Source organism: Ursus arctos, unplaced genomic scaffold (assembly GCF_023065955.2).
Source record: "Ursus arctos isolate Adak ecotype North America unplaced genomic scaffold, UrsArc2.0 scaffold_1, whole genome shotgun sequence".
NCBI lineage: Eukaryota > Metazoa > Chordata > Mammalia > Carnivora > Ursidae > Ursus > Ursus arctos.
In genome coordinates this window covers 40,458,766-40,478,134 of record NW_026622763.1, presented here as the reverse complement: position 1 = coordinate 40,478,134, position 19,369 = coordinate 40,458,766, and the positions used below count along the sequence as shown (strand labels likewise).

General features: G+C 37.7%; 2 protein-coding genes across 35 annotated transcripts in view; both read left to right on the top strand.

Moving 5' to 3' along the window:
• The window catches only part of BAZ2B (bromodomain adjacent to zinc finger domain 2B), a 398,115-nt gene extending 389,831 nt beyond the window's left edge, over positions 1 to 8,284 (top strand). For all 32 annotated transcript variants that reach the window (XM_026492708.4, XM_057317991.1, XM_057317996.1 and 29 more), the window contains 3 exons: positions 2,582 to 2,847; positions 3,340 to 3,483; positions 6,824 to 8,284. In XM_026492708.4, coding sequence (XP_026348493.1) covers positions 2,582 to 2,847; positions 3,340 to 3,483; positions 6,824 to 6,977 — 564 coding nt within the window. In that variant the 3' untranslated portion in view covers positions 6,978 to 8,284. The remainder of the gene's footprint in view (positions 1 to 2,581; positions 2,848 to 3,339; positions 3,484 to 6,823) is intronic.
• Positions 8,285 to 17,893: 9,609 nt separating this feature from the next.
• Positions 17,894 to 19,369, top strand: part of WDSUB1 (WD repeat, sterile alpha motif and U-box domain containing 1) — a 42,394-nt gene continuing 40,918 nt past the window's right edge. The window contains exon 1 of one of the 3 annotated variants that reach the window (XM_026492732.4): positions 17,894 to 18,105. The gene's annotated coding sequence lies outside the window, so the exon portion shown is untranslated. Of the gene's footprint in view, positions 18,106 to 18,328; positions 18,447 to 19,369 lie in introns of those variants that run through there. The other 2 variants (XM_026492735.4, XM_026492734.4) reach the window with 2 other exon arrangements.

The following is a 19,369-nucleotide window of genomic DNA, read 5'->3' as shown; positions in this document are numbered from 1 at the left end:
TGTGGCAAATAGGAAAGTCAGGCCCCAATTTAAATCTAACAGTCATTACTCAACTCCAGCCAGTTGTCATGTAGACATGTGGGCCCAATGTTCCAGGATCTACCAGTATTTCAAGATTATGGATTTTATGCATATCCTCCCAAATGTTTAGTGTTGGCAACAAACTCAAGACTTTATACAAGCATCATATGAGCCAAACGGCAACACATTCTGTGGGCTGTTTACAGCCTGTAAGCTACCAAGTCACAAACTTCTGATACATGAATATACAAACAACAGAAATGTGTCCTTGTATGTGTAATCTGATAGGTTCTGTTTTAGACATACTGAAGTTCCTCTTTGAATTTGGGTTATAACAAGATAGAGAAAAAGGGTAGGGAGTGGGGCATCTCTTTCCCAGAACAAAGTAAATCAGGTAACAGAGTAACTGTATACAGGCGGGCTTTTAAAAGCATGTGTACGTGGGGGCATCTGGCTGGCTCAGTCAGTGGAGCAGGTGACTCTCGATCTTGGGGTTGAGTTTGAGCCCCACGGTGGGTGTAGAGGTTACTTAAAAAATAAAGTCTTTAAGAAAAAAAATATGGGTATGTGCACAGTGTAATGAGGCAAGCTGATAAACATTATTTAGTAAAGAAATATATAAACTTCATTGTCTTTATAACACAAAGTTCTTTTGATTCTGTAGTTTAAATTTCATGTTTTCCTACTGTAGTTATGAGTTTGTTAGAAAATGATCCCAAGCAATAATTTAGTTCATTCACATAAGGCCCCTTATTCATGAAATTTTGTTCTTTTTAAGTAATATAACTATTCAATCTAACTTAATTTAATCTTCATTAAATGGACTTTTTCATCATATTAAGCATTCTCCTTCCCTTTTCTTATGATTTCAGAGTGACAGAAGCTTAGTGTAATATGAAAAGTTAGAATATCAGATATTTGTGAATAAAAATTAAACTAAATGGAAAAGAGAGTTAGTAAAACATTTTAATTATTTTTGTTAATGACAAGGGGTAGTGATTCTTTGGTGTACGGGGAAGGTATTAGATTTATAGTTTGCCTTACTATTTCAGGCAATTAAAATATCTCCTTAATTATACTTTTAGCCTCCCAATAGAGAACCAAATAATTTTAATTGCTTACAGGCAATTATTTAAAAATATTACTAGAAAAGTTCATGAAATCCTCAAAGAAATTATTACAAAAAACTCCAAAGAAATATTTTCAGCCAAATTTATTTCAAGAATACAGCCAACTTTAGATTGTGGCTGGACTGAATATCTGACTCTGCAGTCTTAGATTTTGTAACAGTCTGCATAAGAGAAGAAATAATTTTTTTAAAGATGTATTTATTTATTTAGAGAGAGAGAGAGAGAGAGAGAACGCGCACGCGCAGGAGGACAGGGCAGAAAGAGTGTTAAGCCAACTCCACCCTTAGCGCACAACCCCATTGGGGCACGGAGCCAGTTGCAGGGCTTGATCTCACAACCCGGAGACCATGACCCCAGCTGAAACCCAGAGTCAGGCGCTCAGTGGACTGCACCACCCAGGCGCCCCAAGAAGAAATAATTTTTTAAAAGAGGGTTAGCACTATTCTGGAAGTGCATGTCTCTCTTCTATGATCTATTTATTATAACATTTAACTCTCAAAATACAGACTTATTTCCCTATTTCTGAATGGGGGAGGGGGACTCATTGTTATATCAGTGTGCTGACTGCAAGCTGTAGTTACATTGCATAAGGCCACACTGAGATTTTTTTTTTCATGTAACTTTAGAGCTAGAATGACCTTACCAGTTGTGTGGCTTATCTTTCTTATTTTACAGATGAGAAGATAGGGCTCACAGATGTTTTTTAATAAATTCCGTAGTTACTGACAGAGCCATAGTTAGAATTCATACCCTTTAAATATGATCTCTTTTATATTATGTCTTTATTGTTTTCCTCAAAAACAGACATTTTCTCTCTCTCTCTCTGATTTTTCACTGTTGCTTTGTTCACATCTGGGAACCACAGTTTAGTGGAACTCTCTTTTTATAGCAATGCCTTTTTTCCTTTCTCTAAAAACAAATATATATGTAAATTTCCAATAGATTTAATAATCACTTATACAAGATTTTTTTCTTTATTTACACTTTGTGAGCTATGTTTCATGTTTTGGCCTAGTTTTTTAATTACCTCTTTAGTTGTCTTATTAATAAGCTCTCTATTTTTGTTTATTTTCACCTTTGTTCTTAATTGTGTTCTAAAAGATAGTCCTTTTGTACCTTTAAACTTATTTGGTTAGTGACCTAGACTAAAGGAATACTGCTAAATTCTGTAGTACCAAAGATGGCTTACCATGAGATCAGCATCTTCAAGTTTTAGGAATTCTTAAGATAGATTTTCATGCTTTATTAGATTTTAACCTTATGGGAGATCAAATTCATAGCTCTCTCTTAAAAATAAAATTATCAGCCTTCTAGATCAGAGATAAAATTCTTTTTGTTTGTCCTGTCAGACTTTAATAATTTAAAGTAATAGGTTTGTAGATGGTTATTTTCTTATACCTCATTTCCTTTTTTTTTTTTTTTAAATTAAGGCAAGTGGTCAAACTCTAAAAGTCAAAAAACTTCACGTCAAAGGAAAAAAGACTAATGAGTCAAAGAAAGGCAAGAAAGTAACTTTAACAGGGGACACTGAAGATGAAGACTCCGCATCTACAAATAGTTCACTAAAAAGAGGAAACAAAGACCTGAAAAAAAGGAAAATGGAGGAAAACACTTCTGTTAACTTGTCAAAACAGGAAAGTTTTACTTCTGTTAAGAAACCTAAAAGAGATGACTCCAAAGACCTCGCTCTTTGCAGGTATTATTTCAGTTTGCGTGTACAATATATTTATACCATTTCATTTTATTTGTGTAGAAACTTTATACTATATTAAAGGTGACTCTGTGGGGCGCCTGGGTGGCTCAGTCGTTAAGCATCTGCCTTCGGCTCAGGGCATGATCCTGGCATTCTGGGATCGAGCCCTGCATCAGGCTCCCTGCTCCACTGGAAGCCTGCTTCTTCCTCTCCCACTCCCCTGCTTGTGTTCCCTCTCTCGCTGGCTGTCTCTCTCTGTCAAATAAATAAATAAAATCTTCTTGGAAAAAAATAAAAAAAAATAAAGGTGACTTTGTGACAATTTAGATGAATAGGAAAATGTAAAGTCTATAGTGTAAATAAATGTATTCATCTTTTAAAATAAATTAATTTGTATAGTTTTTATGTGAAAGATTATGAAAACTAAGTTTTTAATAAAAATAGATAATTCTAAAGCATAGATACTGATTTCAAACATTATTTTTTTTTTTTTAGTATGATCCTTACTGAAATGGAAACTCATGAGGATGCATGGCCTTTTCTACTTCCTGTAAACTTGAAACTTGTTCCTGGTTATAAGAAAGTTATTAAGAAGCCTATGGATTTTTCCACAATTAGAGAGAAATTAAGTAGTGGACAGTAAGTAAATAATTTCAGTTCAATATTTATTGAATGCCTAATACCTGCTGGGTACTCTTCTAGTGAGCCAAAAATATATTAATTAAAGGAACTGCCTTTGGAGAAAAGGGGTGTGTGTGTGTGTGTGTATGTGTGTGTGTGTGTGTTTGGTTAGAGTAGTGTGGTCTGGAAGACAAGTCCATTAAAACTGTTAAAACAATTAAAAAGCAGTGTGATAAAGCTGCCTTTGCCTTTGGAGGGCCACCAAACCCAGCCTGAGAGGTAAAGAAAAGTAACAGGGAAGGCTCCCAAGGTAAGGAAATGACATAAGGTGGAGCTTATATTGTACATCAGTGGAATATTGATAATATTTCATGTGGATTTAACAAAAATTGACTATTATTTTCAGATCATGACAATGTAGAGACTAAAGGTCATTGGAAATTTTAAATTAAATTAAAATTTAATTTTTTAAATATTAAAAGTTTTATTATGGGTTGTTGGAGAATACTAAAAATGTATTTATTAAATGTGGAAGAAAATGATTATTTGCTCCTCTCTACCATATTTTCTTTGTGATCCTACCTGAAGAGTAAAGTGCCTTCCTGGCCACAGTTACTGTTTGTTAGACCACCTCAAACTCCTACCAGAGTAGCAGCTGTTAGTGGAATTTACTTGATTCTGAACAGTGGCCCATTTTGGAGCCCCAGAAATGAGGCCGTTCACTTACAAAGTAAGCCCACACGAAAGCATTCCACATGTGAATGGCCAGGAGCTGTGAGCTGTGCGTGTTCTCTTCTTCATCTCCTTTGCTGCTCTTACTCCTTATTACTGGTTTAGCTTAATGTACCCTGTGACCATAACTTCAGGCAAAGTCACAAAAAATATGGAGAAAGAAGGAACTTTACATTGAAAGAATATCTGTAAAGTAGATTTTAATTACATTATTAGTGTTGTTATTATGATTACCATCGTAATGCAGTATGTTACTTAGTTCCTCCTGAATGTTTTTTTGGTGAAAATCACTGTGCTCCATAATTTACATTCAATTTCTAAGAGTTGAGTAGAACTTAACTCATAATGATCAGTGTCCTTCTCACATGTTTCAAAAGATTATGTCTGTTTTATTTTTTAAAAAAATTACAGAAGGGACCTGTGCAAATTCAGAAAACATTTAAAACCATTAAAACTCTTGGTTCTCATGTGAACCAAAAAGCAATAGCTCCTGTCTAGATATGAACTAGTTCTTTTGCTTTTTCTATCAAAACAATCAGATGTTTAAGTGGGTAGCATAACGGACTTCATGATCAATACAGCCAGGACAGAGACTTACACAGAAAGGCTTTACGTGTGTCTCCAGTTCCTGGATGGAGGGTGAATCTGAGCCTCAGTGTGTGGTGACGAGCGCTGGTTGTTACACGCAGCTAGTGAATCACGGAACACTACATCAAGCACTAATGGTGTGCTGCACAGTGGCTGACTGCACATAGAGAGACAGGCCGGGCTCAAAATCCCCAACGTAAACTCTGACACAGAGCTTGGGTGTTACCAAACATTGGTGTTCCCTTTTGAGAATGAGTCCTGGTGAACGGAGGAAGTCACAGCAGAGGCAGGCAGAGAGAGGGAAGCAGTTCTATGGATGTTTGTGATGCCAGTTCTGGGGGAAGCAAAATTTAGTAGGTTCAAGCTCCTGTAACTTCAAGTTGTTTAATTAAACCCAAACTAATAAGTTGGAATCAAAACTCATACACAGTGTTTCAAATGTTTAAACTAGAAATTTGTCAAAAAGAGGGGAGGAAGTACTTGCTTTGATGAGTCTCTCTGGGTTCCATCAACGGTGGGAATAGTATTTGTTTCACCTAGAATCTCACCTAGAATTCTGTCCTGGATTCTAGTCTCCCCAGCATTAATCATTAACCTTTTCTTATAGTAAGGAACAGTCTAAAGAGATAAATATTTCACACAGTAACTTTTAAATATTTTATAAAAATTATTCCCACACGTGCTGTATGATTCCATTTATATCAAACTTCCAGAATAGGCAAGTCCATAGAGAAAGATAGACCAATTAGTGGTTGCCAGGGATGGGATAGGGAAGAATGGGAAGCAACTGCTTAATGGATACAGAGTTTCCTTTTGGGGCAATGACAATGTTTTGTAAGTAGATGGAGGTGGTAATAGTAAATGTTGTGAAGGCACTAAATGGCACTGAATTGTCCACCTTAAAATGGGTAACTTTGTTATGTGAATTTCCCCTCATTAAAAAATAACAATTCCCAGAAGAACAGGAAAATGCGTAAGGTTACATAAGGCCTGAATGAATTTTGTGAGCTCATTCCAGCTAGAGAAATGTTATTTTATTATTGCACATAGCAGAGGGAAGTGAGAAGTGGAAGACTATACGAGGTATCCTGTCAAAGAAATAATTCCGCTTTTATCAGGTCTCAGAGCTTCAGTGTGGTATTTCTAATACGTAAATTACTTTAGTATTTGGCTTACCATAAGTTAGAATTAATTTAAATTTAATTTTCCAAAAGCTCTCTTTCAAAATGTATTGGTTTGGCTTGGGCTGGCTTGAAACAAACCATTTCTTTTTTACCAATGAGTTTAGGCAGATTCATTCACCTTTCTGTTCTCTTCGCCGTGTTTTTACAGAGAAAGATGATTGGGCTTATCCCACCAAAAAAGCACTGAAGCCACAGCACTTCTTATGGAAGGGCAGGTCTTCATAATGTTATCTCTGATACAGGGAGAGCACTTTTTTTTTTTTTTTTTTTTTGGTGCCTGTTTTGGATTATCATCCTCCCGTGCTTGAGCAAAAGAGCACGTTTGAAGAGAAAAGAACAGAAATGGGAAGTGGGAAAGATTTAACACAGAGCAATATATCCTGGGATGTATGTAAAAGCTACAGGGCAAGTGTAATGTTTATAGTGCACAGGAAGCATTTCCATTATTTCTACTGCAACTAAATAGTTTTGAACACGGATGATAGGATACCACAACTGGTCAGAGGAACTAATAAACCAGTCACGTGGGATGAATCCTGGGACAGTGCGCTGTGTACAGGTCAAATAGGAAATTGAATATGGGGAAAATGCTAGTTAGTTGAAATATATCTTGATCTTCAGAGAAATGTGTTTTTTCCATTTAATCTTCTTAAATCCTATATGGTTCAGAACACATGCAATTTTTTAAATGTTCATCTATAAGACAGTGTAGTATGTTTTTATCAGCTTAAATGTAGTTATCCTAATCTTTTTTTCTGTTTTATTTTTCATTTTACCTTTTATTACCTCTTCAGTTGTTTATAAAACAAAGCCACCCTATAAAAACCACCTCTAAATCATGTGTTTTCTTTCAGATATCCAAACCTTGAAACCTTTGCTGTAGATGTCAGGCTTGTTTTTGACAACTGTGAAACATTTAATGAAGATGATTCTGATATAGGCAGAGCTGGCCACAGTATGAGGAAGTATTTTGAAAAAAAGTGGACAGATATTTTCAAAGTGAGCTGAAGTTATAATAATCTTTTTTTCCTTTTAAACGAGGACAAATGAGACCAGCAATGTGAACTGTATTTAGATAAATGTGCAAGGCACATACATAATGACTTTTTTTTTCCTTAAAATAAGTATCACAAAAAAAAAAGTATCAGAAGAATGATACCATTTTTAAAGGCTTCACTCCTACAACAACCAAGGCCCTTGGTTATTGGTTTGTGTGATTTATCAGCTGATTTAGGTAGAACAGGGAAGCACACCCAAAGAATTTTCAAAGGAAAGGGTGTTATAGTGCAATAGCAGTTAAAATATATCAAATCGCACTGAATATTCAACACCAGAGCTCTAATGTGGGAAATGGTTCTCCTTTCCCTCTCAATAAATATCTATTTTTCATTTTTTTACTTTGTAGTTTATTTTTTAGTGAATGTATTTAATTTTATGAATTATTTATGATTAAACCACATCCAGAATCTTCGTTTTCTGTGAAAAGGAAGAACTAGAAAATTGCTTTAAATCTTGAAAATACAACAAGGAATGTTTTAAAATATAAAACAAAGCCAAGTTAAACTGTTTACACTGATGTGCTATAAAAGCACCAAAAATAAACTTTACTGTAGAGTTACAAGTACATTTATATATATATATATATATGTTGCTGCATCACTTGTGTAGTTAAATTGTATTTCAAGACAGTGAAGAGAAATTGACATGTATATACTGTTCATTATTGTTTATATTAAGTCTTGTTTTAAATATGTATTATGTGTATATATTGTTTGGAGACATTATTGTTTATGCCTTAGAAGGACTGTAGCATTTTATTTTAGTCTGAAGGTAATTACAGCTCTACGGCTTGTACAGTAATTATCCTCTACCAACACTGTGGCGTCTCCTTGATCTTGGTAGTGCCTGCCTTTGAAACAGGGTGTAGGGGATATTAGTTTTCCATTTTTCTATTTTGTTATATAATTTTAAGCCACCAGGGCCTAAATTAAAGTATAATCATTTGTATCCATGTGGAATAAAATTGTGACAATTTCCTACACACACAGTATTTTTTCATAGAAACATTTCCTTCCCATTTGCCTTGCCTCAGAAATAAATTTAAAAGACATTTGTAACCACTGTGTTTTATCTACTGTGTGTTGTGGTGGCCTGTTGGAGGCAAATAGATCAGAATTTTTTTTGTACCTATGTAAGAGTACTTGAAGTTTTATTTAAAATCAAATGTTGTGGAAAAGGTAGCATTCTTTTTTTTAGGAGTGTTATTTTTCACTACTATGTGTGGCACGGATACAATAAAAGACTTTTACAAACTAGTTTTTTTAGTTTTTCTTAATGAACCTGAATATATATTCTTTTCAAAAAGATAGTTAATTTAAATTTGATTTTTACAAAATCCTGAAGGAGGAGCAGCAGGAGGACTATGTAGTTCAGTGAACACTGGGCTGGGTGGAGGAGGGTGGTTTTAAGTCAAGTGTTGTGCCTTTCATCAGCACCTGAGCCTCTCTGGACCACATTTTGTTGTTGTTTTCACATTTTCAATATGAAAATATTAGAATACATTTTAAAAGTCTTGTTCTGATATGAGAAATGTCCCTATTGGTAGACATGTAACCAGTTGTCAGTAGTCAATAAGAAAAATTGATTATATAAATTAATAAGTCATGAGCTACAAATTCAAGCATTCATGAAATATGATTTGATGCCTTGCTGGGCTGAGGAATCACTGGTGAACAAGACAGGCACAGGCCCTTCGTGGAATTACGGCCTAGTGGAGAAGTGGTCCTGAGACGATGTCCTTAGAGAATGGCTTTTAGTAGTGAAGGGAGAATAGAAAAGTTTTGAAGAAAATATTCCTAACTTTAAAATGCTTTGAAGCCACCAAGTATTTTCCAAAATTTCTAGATTGTTTGTAGAGACTGATATGAAAATCAGCTGTTATTATGTAAATATGTCGGTTTCTGTTAACCAAATATTGCACTTGCACCTCAAGGGGCTCGTGCTTAATCAAAAGGACCATGTGGAGAAAAGAACAAGGTGGTGCTGTGAAGAAAGTGTTTGGTTTTGGGCTTACAGTTATGCCAGATGCTCCATGGGGACTCTTCTTCATGGGGGTGTTGTGCCTTAGGGATGATACATGCTTACGTTAATTTATATTAGATGGTATATAAGCAGCTTGATAATAATATGTCTAGTATCTGAGGAGTTCATAAATGAGCAATAAAATACTTAAACACACAAAGCACAGTTTTTCAAGAGTGATAATTTTCTTTTAAAAATAAATACGGTATCTCTGAAAAAAAAGAAAGCTTGGTCAATATGGCTCCTTTAGACCGGTGTCTTCATTGTTACTCAACAGGGGTAGCTGTTCGAGAAGTGGGCATGATCAGAAAAGGGCAACTGGTCTAGGTAACAACTGTTACTATACATTTGTGGATCATTTGTTCTGTGAATGAATCTTGCAGTCATAGTGCCCTGGGTTGGGTATATCTTCAATAAACCAGTATCATTGTTCTCTTCAAATATAAAAAGTTTTCCTAACCCTCTGCTATCACACAATTACAAGTAAACACAGCCTACTTTAATTAAGATAAACTAGGCTTTAGCCTGAACCTTCTCCATGTTAGTTTCAATTGCTCTATAAATTATAAAACACTAGCTTGCCCTCATGATTGGATTTAGATTATCACTCAAGTAGTAACCAACCAGAATAACCAAACAGTGCACTACTATTAAACACAGAAAATAATCATCAGTTTGAAACTGTATGTAGAGAGTAATTTAATATTTATTTAATTGATAACCATAGTGAAAATTAAGTGAAAACTTATCTAATTGAACTCATAAGAACTAACTTACATAAATGCAGGGTGATCCCTTTTTCTTGTTTCAGCCCCCAAATGAAATCTGTTAGAAGTAACTAATTTTAATCAAAATTATGAAGGCTCTAATCTGTCCTTGGTACCCCCTCTGTGCTCCTTCTCTTTTCCATCACCTCCATCCTCAACTCCTTTGAAGGAATTTAAATCCTATTCATTTAGCTTCCCAGTAAACACATCCTCAAGGAAATCTGGTATCAGTCGTTTACTCCTGCAAATTTCGTGGGCTACCTCTCTCAAGGTTATTTGTATCTTAAATATCTCCATTTAAGTAATGAAAGAAGTTTGTGTTCTGATAAAAGGATTTCATTCCAATAAGGAGACAAAGGAGGTATTTTTAAGAGAATCAAAATTTTCCTTCCACAGGAATATGACTCATAAAAAAATACACACCGGGAAACTAGTAGAACCTTACCTACTAGGAAATTTACTTTAGTGAGATCTCTTAACCCTGTGTGGGCTATACTACTACTCTACCTTAAAGAGAAAAAAAAAAAAATCTTTTTAAGCGTCAGCCATATAAAATTGAGGTAACTCCTTTCCTCAATTCATGTCACAGTCTTCACCTTATTCTTATAAAACCCTTCTTTTATTTTTTATTTTTTTACTTCTTCACTCAGCAACTCTTCAATTTCTTTGTCCCACATACAAGTATTTTTAATGTATCTTTTCAGTTAACCTTTTATATATTCATTTAGCAACATGTGTATCTTTACAAATAGTATGACAAATCTTGTTTTTAAACTTCTATCAGTTGCATTACGCTATAAATTTGTTTTTCTATTTCTTTTGAATTAAAAAAATATGTAAATCTGGTTCATTACTTTTGATTGTTGCAAGGTATTCCATCACAGGCACATACCACATTTTACTTTCAGATTTCTCTTAAGAATGAAAACTTGAGAGGCACCTGGGTGGCTCAGTTGGTTAAGCATTTGACTCTTGATTTTGCTCAGGTCATGATCTCAAGGTCCTGGGATCAGGCCCCAGGTCAGGCTCTGCACTCAGTGGGGAGTCTTCTTGGGGATTCTCTTCCTTTTCCTGTGCCCCTCCCCCCTGCTCACTCAAACTCTCTCTCTCTCTCTCAAATAAATAAATAAACCTTTAAAAAGAATGAATACCTAAGTTGCTTACAATTTCTTGGTCACTGCAAATAATATGCAATGAATGTTGTCGTACATATCTAAGATGTTTCCAAATGATCTTTGTTTTCTGGTATGCATGCCCTTGTATAATCCTTTTCCACATTGTATCAGGGTTAGCCTGTGTGACCAACATAATAAGGCAGAATGATAGCCTGGGAATTCCCAGATTAGGTCATAAAATACATTTCCGCTTCCACCTTGTTTTCTTGGATCATTTGCTCTGGGTAAACCCAACTATTATGTTATGAGGACACTCTAGCAGCCCTGTGGAAGAGCCAATAGCTGGGACCAACTTGCAAACCATATGCAGCACCTTAAATGTGGATCCTACAGCCCAAGTTAAACATTCAGAGGCCTGGAGCGCCAGCCAACATCTGGACTACAATTTCATGAAATACCCGGAGCCAAAACTACCCAGCTAAGCCACTCCTGAGCTATTTGGTTTTTTGTTGTCGTTGTTGTTTGTTTGTTTTTATTGAAGGATAGTTGACATATCAGTGTCAAATGCACATCATAGTGATTTGATATTTTTATACAGTATGAAATGATCCGCATGATAAATGTAGCAACTATTTGCCACCATACAAAGTTACTACAATATTATTGACTACATTTCCTATGCTGTACACTACATCCCCATGACTTTATTTTATAACTGAAAGTTTGAACTTCTTCATCCCTTTCACCTATTTCACCCCCCCCAACTCCTCTCTCCTCTGTTAACCGTGTATTTACTGTATCTATGAATCTGTTTCTATTTTGTTTTGTTTTTTCACATAAAAGTGAAATCATACAGTATTTGTCTCTGACTTATTTCACTTAGCATAATACTTTCTAGGTCCATCTGTGTTGTCACAAATGGCAAGATTTCATTCTTTTTTATGGCTAAGTAATATTTGTGTGTGTGTGTATACACACCTTATCCTCTTTATCCATTTATCTGTTGACAGACATTTAGGTCGCTTCCATACCTTGGCTAATGTTACAATGAACATAGGGGTGCATATTTCTCTCCAAATTGGAGTTTTTGTTTTCTTCAGATAAGTACCCAGAAGTGGAATTTCTGGATCATGTGGTGGGTTTTAATTTTTTGAGGAACTTCCATACTGTCTTCCATGTTGGCTGCACCAATTTATATTTCCAACAGCATACAAGGGTTCCCTGTTCTCCACCTCCTAGCTAATACTTATTATTTTGTCTTTCTGATAATAGCCAATCTAACCACTGTCAAGTAATATCTCATTGTTTTGATTTGCCTTTCCCTGATGTTCAGTGATGTTGAGCACCTTTTCATGTGGCTATTGGCCATCTGTATGTCTTCCTTGGGAAAATGTCTATTCAAACCCTCTGCCCATTTTTTAATTGTTTTTTTATATGTTACGTTGTGTGAACTCTTCATATATTATGGATATTAATCCATTTCTGGATGTATGACTTGCAAATATCTTCTCCCATGTAGTAGGTTGCCTTTTCATTTTGTTAGTGATTTCCTTCACTGTGCAAAAGCTTTTTATGTGATGGAATCCCATTTGTTTATTTTAGCTTTTGTTGCCCTTGCCCGAGGAGACTGGTCCAATAAAATATTGCTACGTCTGATGTCAAAGAGCTTACTTAGTATGTTTTCTTCTAGGAGTTTTACTGTTTCAGGTCTTATATTCAAGTCTTTAATCCATTTTGAATTTATTTTTGTATATGCCATAAGATAATGGTCCACTTTCGTTCTTTTGCATGTAGTTGTCTAGTTTTCCCAATACCATGTATTGAAGAGACTGTTTGTTCCCCATTGTGAATTCTTGACTCCTTGGTCATAGATTAATTGACCATATACGGATGGGTTTATTTTTGGGGCCCTCTGGTCAATCCACTGATCTAGGTGTCTGTTTTGTGCCAGTACTATACTATTTTGATTACCATCACTTTGGATTATACTTTGAAATCCAGAAGCACGATGCGTCAGCCCTTTGTTCTTCTTTCTCAAGATTGCTTTGGATATTCCAGGTCTTTGTGTTTCCAAACACATTTTAAGATTGTTCTGTTTCTGTGAAAAATGCCATTGGTATTTGGACAAGGACTGACTGAATCTATAGATTGCTTTGGATACTATGGACATTGTAACAATATTAATTCTTCCAGTCCCTGATCTCGGAATATCTTCCCATTTATTTGTGTCTTTCATCAATATTTATAGTATTTGGTTTCCAGGTCTTTCACCTTTGTCAAATTTATTCCTAGGTATTTTATTCTTTTTGAAGCAATTGTAAATGGGATTATTTTCTTAATTTTTGTTTGATAGCTCATTAGTATATAGCAATGGAACTGATTTCTATATGTTACTGATTATTAACTCATAGAAACTATGAGATAATAAATACTGTTGTTTTAAGTCACTCAGTTTTGAGTAATTTGTTACACAGCAATAGAAAGCAGACGGTGTGTGAGAAGAGTTTCTTTCGGATGTACACAGATTGGGTATGTGCACACGTTCCCTGCTATCAGCATAGTGCTCTCCAGATGATTGCACCCCTCTACTCACCTCCCAGCAGTGAAAGAGGATTCTTTTTCTCTACCTCACAATGAGTGTTCAATATTTGTACGTATTATTTTTCACTAAAAATGTATTACAGATTTTGAATTTGAATACTGTGTTTTGAAAAGTATCAAGCAATTTATCTACTCATATTAGCAGCTTCAAGTTTGATGTGCATCTTTGGAGTTTTTTAAAAATGTAAATGTCATTTCTAACCCTATCTGCTTTCTAGGGACTGTAAAAACTGCACCAAATTTTATTTTCAGCCAGTGATACTCAGGAGATGAAACATTTATATTTGCTCTAGTTAGTTGGGAAAGCTGATATTGCTAAAGAAAAAGCTCAGGTATGTGTAGGTGAATAGAAAATATTGAGAATTCTTAGGAATTGCTGGGGCTTGCATAGGTTTATGAGTTGCTATAGAAAAAGTAGTGCTTGGAAGTGTGGTGGGTAAAGAGTTGGCTAAATACAGGATTAGAGGAAAAGCTAATTTGGATCCTCTGGACCTTCATTGGAAGACGGTTTTGCACCTTAGCATTTAAATCAAGGGGGAAGGCAGGGGCATCTGCGTGGCTCAGTTGGTTAAGCGGCCGACTCTTGATTGCAGCTCAGGTCATGATCTCAGAGTCCTGAGATCAAGCCCTGCTTCTGGGTCCCCTGTCAGCAGGGAGTCTGCTTGAGATTCTCTCTCCCTCTCCTTCTGCCCCTCCCCCCCACTCTAATAAATAGATAAATCTTTTTTTTTTTAAGTTAAATCAAGGGGGAGGCAGTAGCAAAATTAATATCTGAGATCTGTTTGTAGTTTCTCTACCTTGACCATATATGTGAAAATCATTTGGGTTGTTGTCATTGGATGACTAAATAAAAGCGTTGTGAGGTAAAAGTTGTATGTAGTTCATTCTTGAACTTACTTTTTTTAAGATTTATTTATTTGAGATAGAGAGAGAGTGTGTGTGTGTGTTTGTGTGGACTCAAGCGAGCAGGGGAAGGAGCAGAGGGAGAGAGAATCCTTAATCAGACTCCTTGCCGAGCAGGGAACCTGATGTGGGGCTCAATCCCAGGACCCTGGGATCATCATTTGAGTCCAGGGTAGACATTTAACCAACTGAGCCACCAGGTGCCCATGGTTGGGTCTTTTTAAATGTTAAAATAAAAATAATGCACATTTGTTGCAAAGATACTATGATATATGGATAAGGAAGATGACAAAGATGTCATCTTCCCAGATTCCACCAACCAGAGAAGAAACCACTGTGAACATTTTTATACATCCCTTCAGAATTCTCCCCATACTAAGTGCATTAAATATATTTAAACAGAATTACTGTACATTCTATAGTATAACCAGTTTTTCACTTAATTTACCAATATAAAGATAGATCTACAGGATAGTTTCTTTTTAAAGATTTATCCATTTGAGAGAGAAAGGGAAAGCGTGCACACACGTGTGAGTGCGAGTGGGAGGAGGGGCAGAGGGCGAGGGAGAGAAGCAAACTCCCCACTGAGTGTGGAGCCCCAGCAGGGCTGGATCTCATGACCCCAAGATCATGACCTGAACTAAAATCAAGACTTGGACACTTAACCCACTGAGCCACCCGGGTGCCCTCACATGATAATTTTTTATGGCTGAATAGAATCTGTTTTTAAAAAGTCACTCATATTAAAAAGAATTGAGATTTGCTATAATGAAGATATTCAGAAAAGTGTATTACAAATGCCGAAAGCAATATTTAAAAAGGAGTTGTAAATATATTTTGAGAATTGCAGGAATCACTAGAATAAGTATATAGCCTCTCAAAGCATAATACTGTCTCCATATAAACCTGTGTTGTGTAAGTGCCTCACTATTCTTTGGTGATCCAAAGGAGAGCCTGCCTTTCCCTTTCCCTCTGCCCCTCCCCCTTGCTCTCTCTCTCTCTTTCTCAAATAAATAAATAAAATCTTTAAAAAAAAAAAGATCCAACCAAGTATGGTAAATTTAGCTTGTAAATATAACTGGTGAATATACTGAATAATGCTGTTTAAGGGTCAAAGATTGAGGCATAACATAATTGAGATGTGGCTTACTTTCACATCTATTCTCTTAATAGCTTTCTATTGTACAGATATTTTCCATGTGGAAGATACTTCAACTGTATGTAGTAGCTGTCTTGTCTCCTTATTTCCTTCTATCCACTCTTGTAGATGTTGGTTGACCATATGCTTCAGGGGAAAGTGGGCCCTTTTCCAGCCCCAGGAGGGTAAATTTTTTTTTTTATTTATTTATTCATTCGAGAGAGAGCACAAGAAGGGGGAGAGGGAGAGGGAGAAGCAGACCCCCTGCTGAGCCGAAAGCAGCCGCCCAACCATCTGAGCTACCCAGGCGCCCCCAGAAGGGTAAATCTTAATGGCAATTCCATTCCTCTTGAAAGTGATTGCTTAACAAGTGGGCATGTGATACAATTCTGGGCAGTGACACACGAGAGAGAGGCTGCAGGGGGACTTCTGAAGAATTGTCCAGAAGAGAACTGTCCAAAAGCGACATCACTGTCTGTCATACTTCCTTCTTATGTAATTAAAAAAACATGAATCTTGGGGTGCCTGGGTGGCTCAGTTGGTTAATCATCTCTCTTCGGATCAGGTCATGATCCCGGTGTCCTGGGATAGAGCCCTGCTTCGGGCTCCCTGGTCCGAGGGGAGCCTGCTTCTCCCTCTCCCGGGGCCCCTACCCCTGGCTCGTGTGCTCTTGTGCTCGCTCACTCTCTCTCTCAAATGAATAAATAAAATCTTTAAAAAAATAAAATGGTTTGCTATATTCCTTATGTAGCACTATTAGGACAATTGGAAATTAAAGATAAAATAGGATTAATTATTGACCACGGTTACATAATTTAAAGCAAAGAATGCATAAAACATAAATAAGATTCTAAGTTAAAGTTCCAACTATTTTGACACTATCTGTTCTGTGAAATAAGATAACCAGTTCACTTATGTGATCAAAGATCTCTACAAATTCTTAAAATGTTTCTCTAGTATATTGGCAAGATATTTTAATTAACATCTCATAAATTGCAAATTCATAGACTAGAGACCAGCTATAGGAAGGCTTCCCTCTCTGAACTTGCCTTACCTTGAAACTAACCACGTTGGCCCCGAGGTCTCTGCTAAATGATTGGCATGTGTAGGCAGTAGTTTCTTTTACATAGTTTACTTAAGGAATATTATAACCAATTTGCTCATCAAATTAGTGAAGATTAATTATTACTCAAGTCTGTCAAGAATGTGGAGAGACAGACACAACCATATGTTGCTGAGAGAGCAAACCATACAACCCCTCTGAAAAGTAATATGGCAATATTTATTAGGAATCTTTACACCCTTATGCCCAGAAATTCCATTTCTACTTAACAATTTCCTTAGTAAATGTTCATGAATGTGGATAAAGATTTATGTAGAAAGCCATCTAATCCAGTATTATTTATAATAAGCACAAAAATACGGAAACAGCCATCCAACAACAGGGAAAATGTTAAATTATGGTATGATTCTGGAAATGTGGACTATTATGCAGAAAAATAATGAAGCTACTGGAGAAATCTTAGACACGGAAAATACTCAGGATATAAGTGTAAGTTTAAAAAGACAGTTTGCATGACTTTTTGTAAAATTATTGATATTTATTTAAGTGAACGACTGAAAGGAAATATTACCTCTGAGTGGGCTTTTTTTCTGAAGTGTAGTTGACATACTACGTTTTATTATTTCCAGGTATACACACAGTGATTCAACATTTACATTTTGAAGCAATCACCATAAATCTAGCTGCCATCCGTCACCATACAAACTTGTCACATATTTTAACTATATTCTCTGTACTTTGTCTCCCTGTGTCTTATTTTATAACTGAAAGTTGTATCTTTTAATCCCCTTCCCCCACCTCCGGCAACCACCTGCTTGTTTTCTGTACCTATGAGTTGGTTTCTGTCCAATGAAGAGGGCCCTGGGGCTCAGGGGCCAGCGGACTGCCCTGAAGAGATGTGGGAAACCTTAGCACAAAGACGATGGCAGAAAACACCAGGTTATGGACCGCTGAGGACAGAGGTAGCCTAAACAGAAAAGAGCAATCTCGGAGGTCAGAGGAGAACAGAATACAGGGAGAAACACCGGAGAGGAAAGACATTCCAAAACCCCTGTGCTGCAATACCCAGACAGGTGATACAGTGCCACCTTTAAAACCGTATTTCAGGCACTCGCTAAGCCTTGGGACTTCAGCTTCCCCGACTGGGAAAAAACTGCAAACTAAGTCTCTTCCCAAAACTGAACTCAGGTTGAGCTAGGGCCAGAATTAAGAGACGCCGCAGCGGACGGTGGGAGGCCACGCATGCGCCCTGGGGCGGGGCGTGCTCGGGGGGCGGGGCGTGCTCGGGAGCGGGGCCTGTTTCCTTTCTCTTAGGGTTTCCGCGGTTGCCAGCCCCACCCGCCTCACCTGCGCGTCACGTGGCCCTCGCGCTCCCGGGGGCACCTGAGGGCGGATCCCGCGCGCCTTGGGTCTTCAAAGTGGACGTGGGCGCGTCAGTGGGCCGGTTGAGCGGCGGCGGCGGCGGCAGGTGGGAGAGCGCGGCTGGGATCAGCTCGCGGAGCCTCGGTAGTCGGGGTGTTCGAACCCTCTGGTTCTCGCACTCTGGTTCCAAGCGCGCGGCGGGGGCGGGCCAGGACCTGGACGGGAGCGGGGCGCGGCGGTGCGGCCAGGGTCGGGGGCCGGGGGCCGGGGGCCGGGCGAGGCCTGCGGGCGTTGCCTGGATGCCCCAGCTGGGCCGGGTCGGATGCCTCCGCCCCGGAAGGCCAGCTCCCGGTCAGCTGTCCGCCCGCACGCCTGGGTGGCTCAGTCCGCTGAGGCCCGGCCGGCTCTAAGAGTGGGGTACACCTTTGGTACCTGCGTGCGGGGACAGTAAGTCGCGGGGCTTTATTTGGGGAGATTTGGGGCACATTTCGGGTTTGCTCTGGATTAGATAGGGATGCGTGTGTTGACGCTGGCGAGCTGACCAGCCCGGGGATTGAGCCTTCGACGTGACGGCTGAGTGGACGCCCACACCCCGAGGCAGGTGGTGGTAGGCTTGAGGGTGCTTTTCAAAACAGGCTGTTCTTGCGAGTGATTATGTCGCTGTTCTTCCAACTGCTTGGTCTGGAACTGCAAAGGGAGCTGGGTGCCACAAGGGTGTGGAAGCCAAAGTTTGTTTGCAAGATTACCTACGCGTACTTGCACAGTTGGGATTTGGGAGTTCTTCAGGAGGACCTCATGATCTTGGTTGTTTTCCTTGCGGTAATACAGGTGACAATACACCAGGACATTTCGTGGGTTTTTTTTGTTTTGTTTTGTTGTTTTGTGGGTTTTTTCGCTTGTTTTTTAGACGTTATTGAAATTAATGTTCGGAAAAAGGCTGAAATTTGGGGATACAATAAATATTGGAAAATATATGCTCCATCTATTTGTAAAAAGTTCTGCAAATAACACTGGAACAAGGGATTATGAATTACAATCTAAGAGTATACCTATTCCTTCAGGGCCGATTATTGTTTCATTTTGCATTATTTTTCCACTGCTGGATTTTTTTTTTAAAGTATTGGTCAGTTTTAAATTTATTTATATTTTGTTCATATAATATTTAGAGGTAGAACTCAAGTGGATTTGGAAAAAAATAATCAACAAATATTTATTTGAGCATGTTAGGTGTCTGACACTGTTTTATGTGCTACGGATACAGAAATGAGCAAGACGGGCAAGATCTCCACTCCTTTGGAGTTCACATTCTAGTGGTGAGGAGGCAAATAACAAATACATCAGATGATGGTAATTGCTACACTGAGGATTAA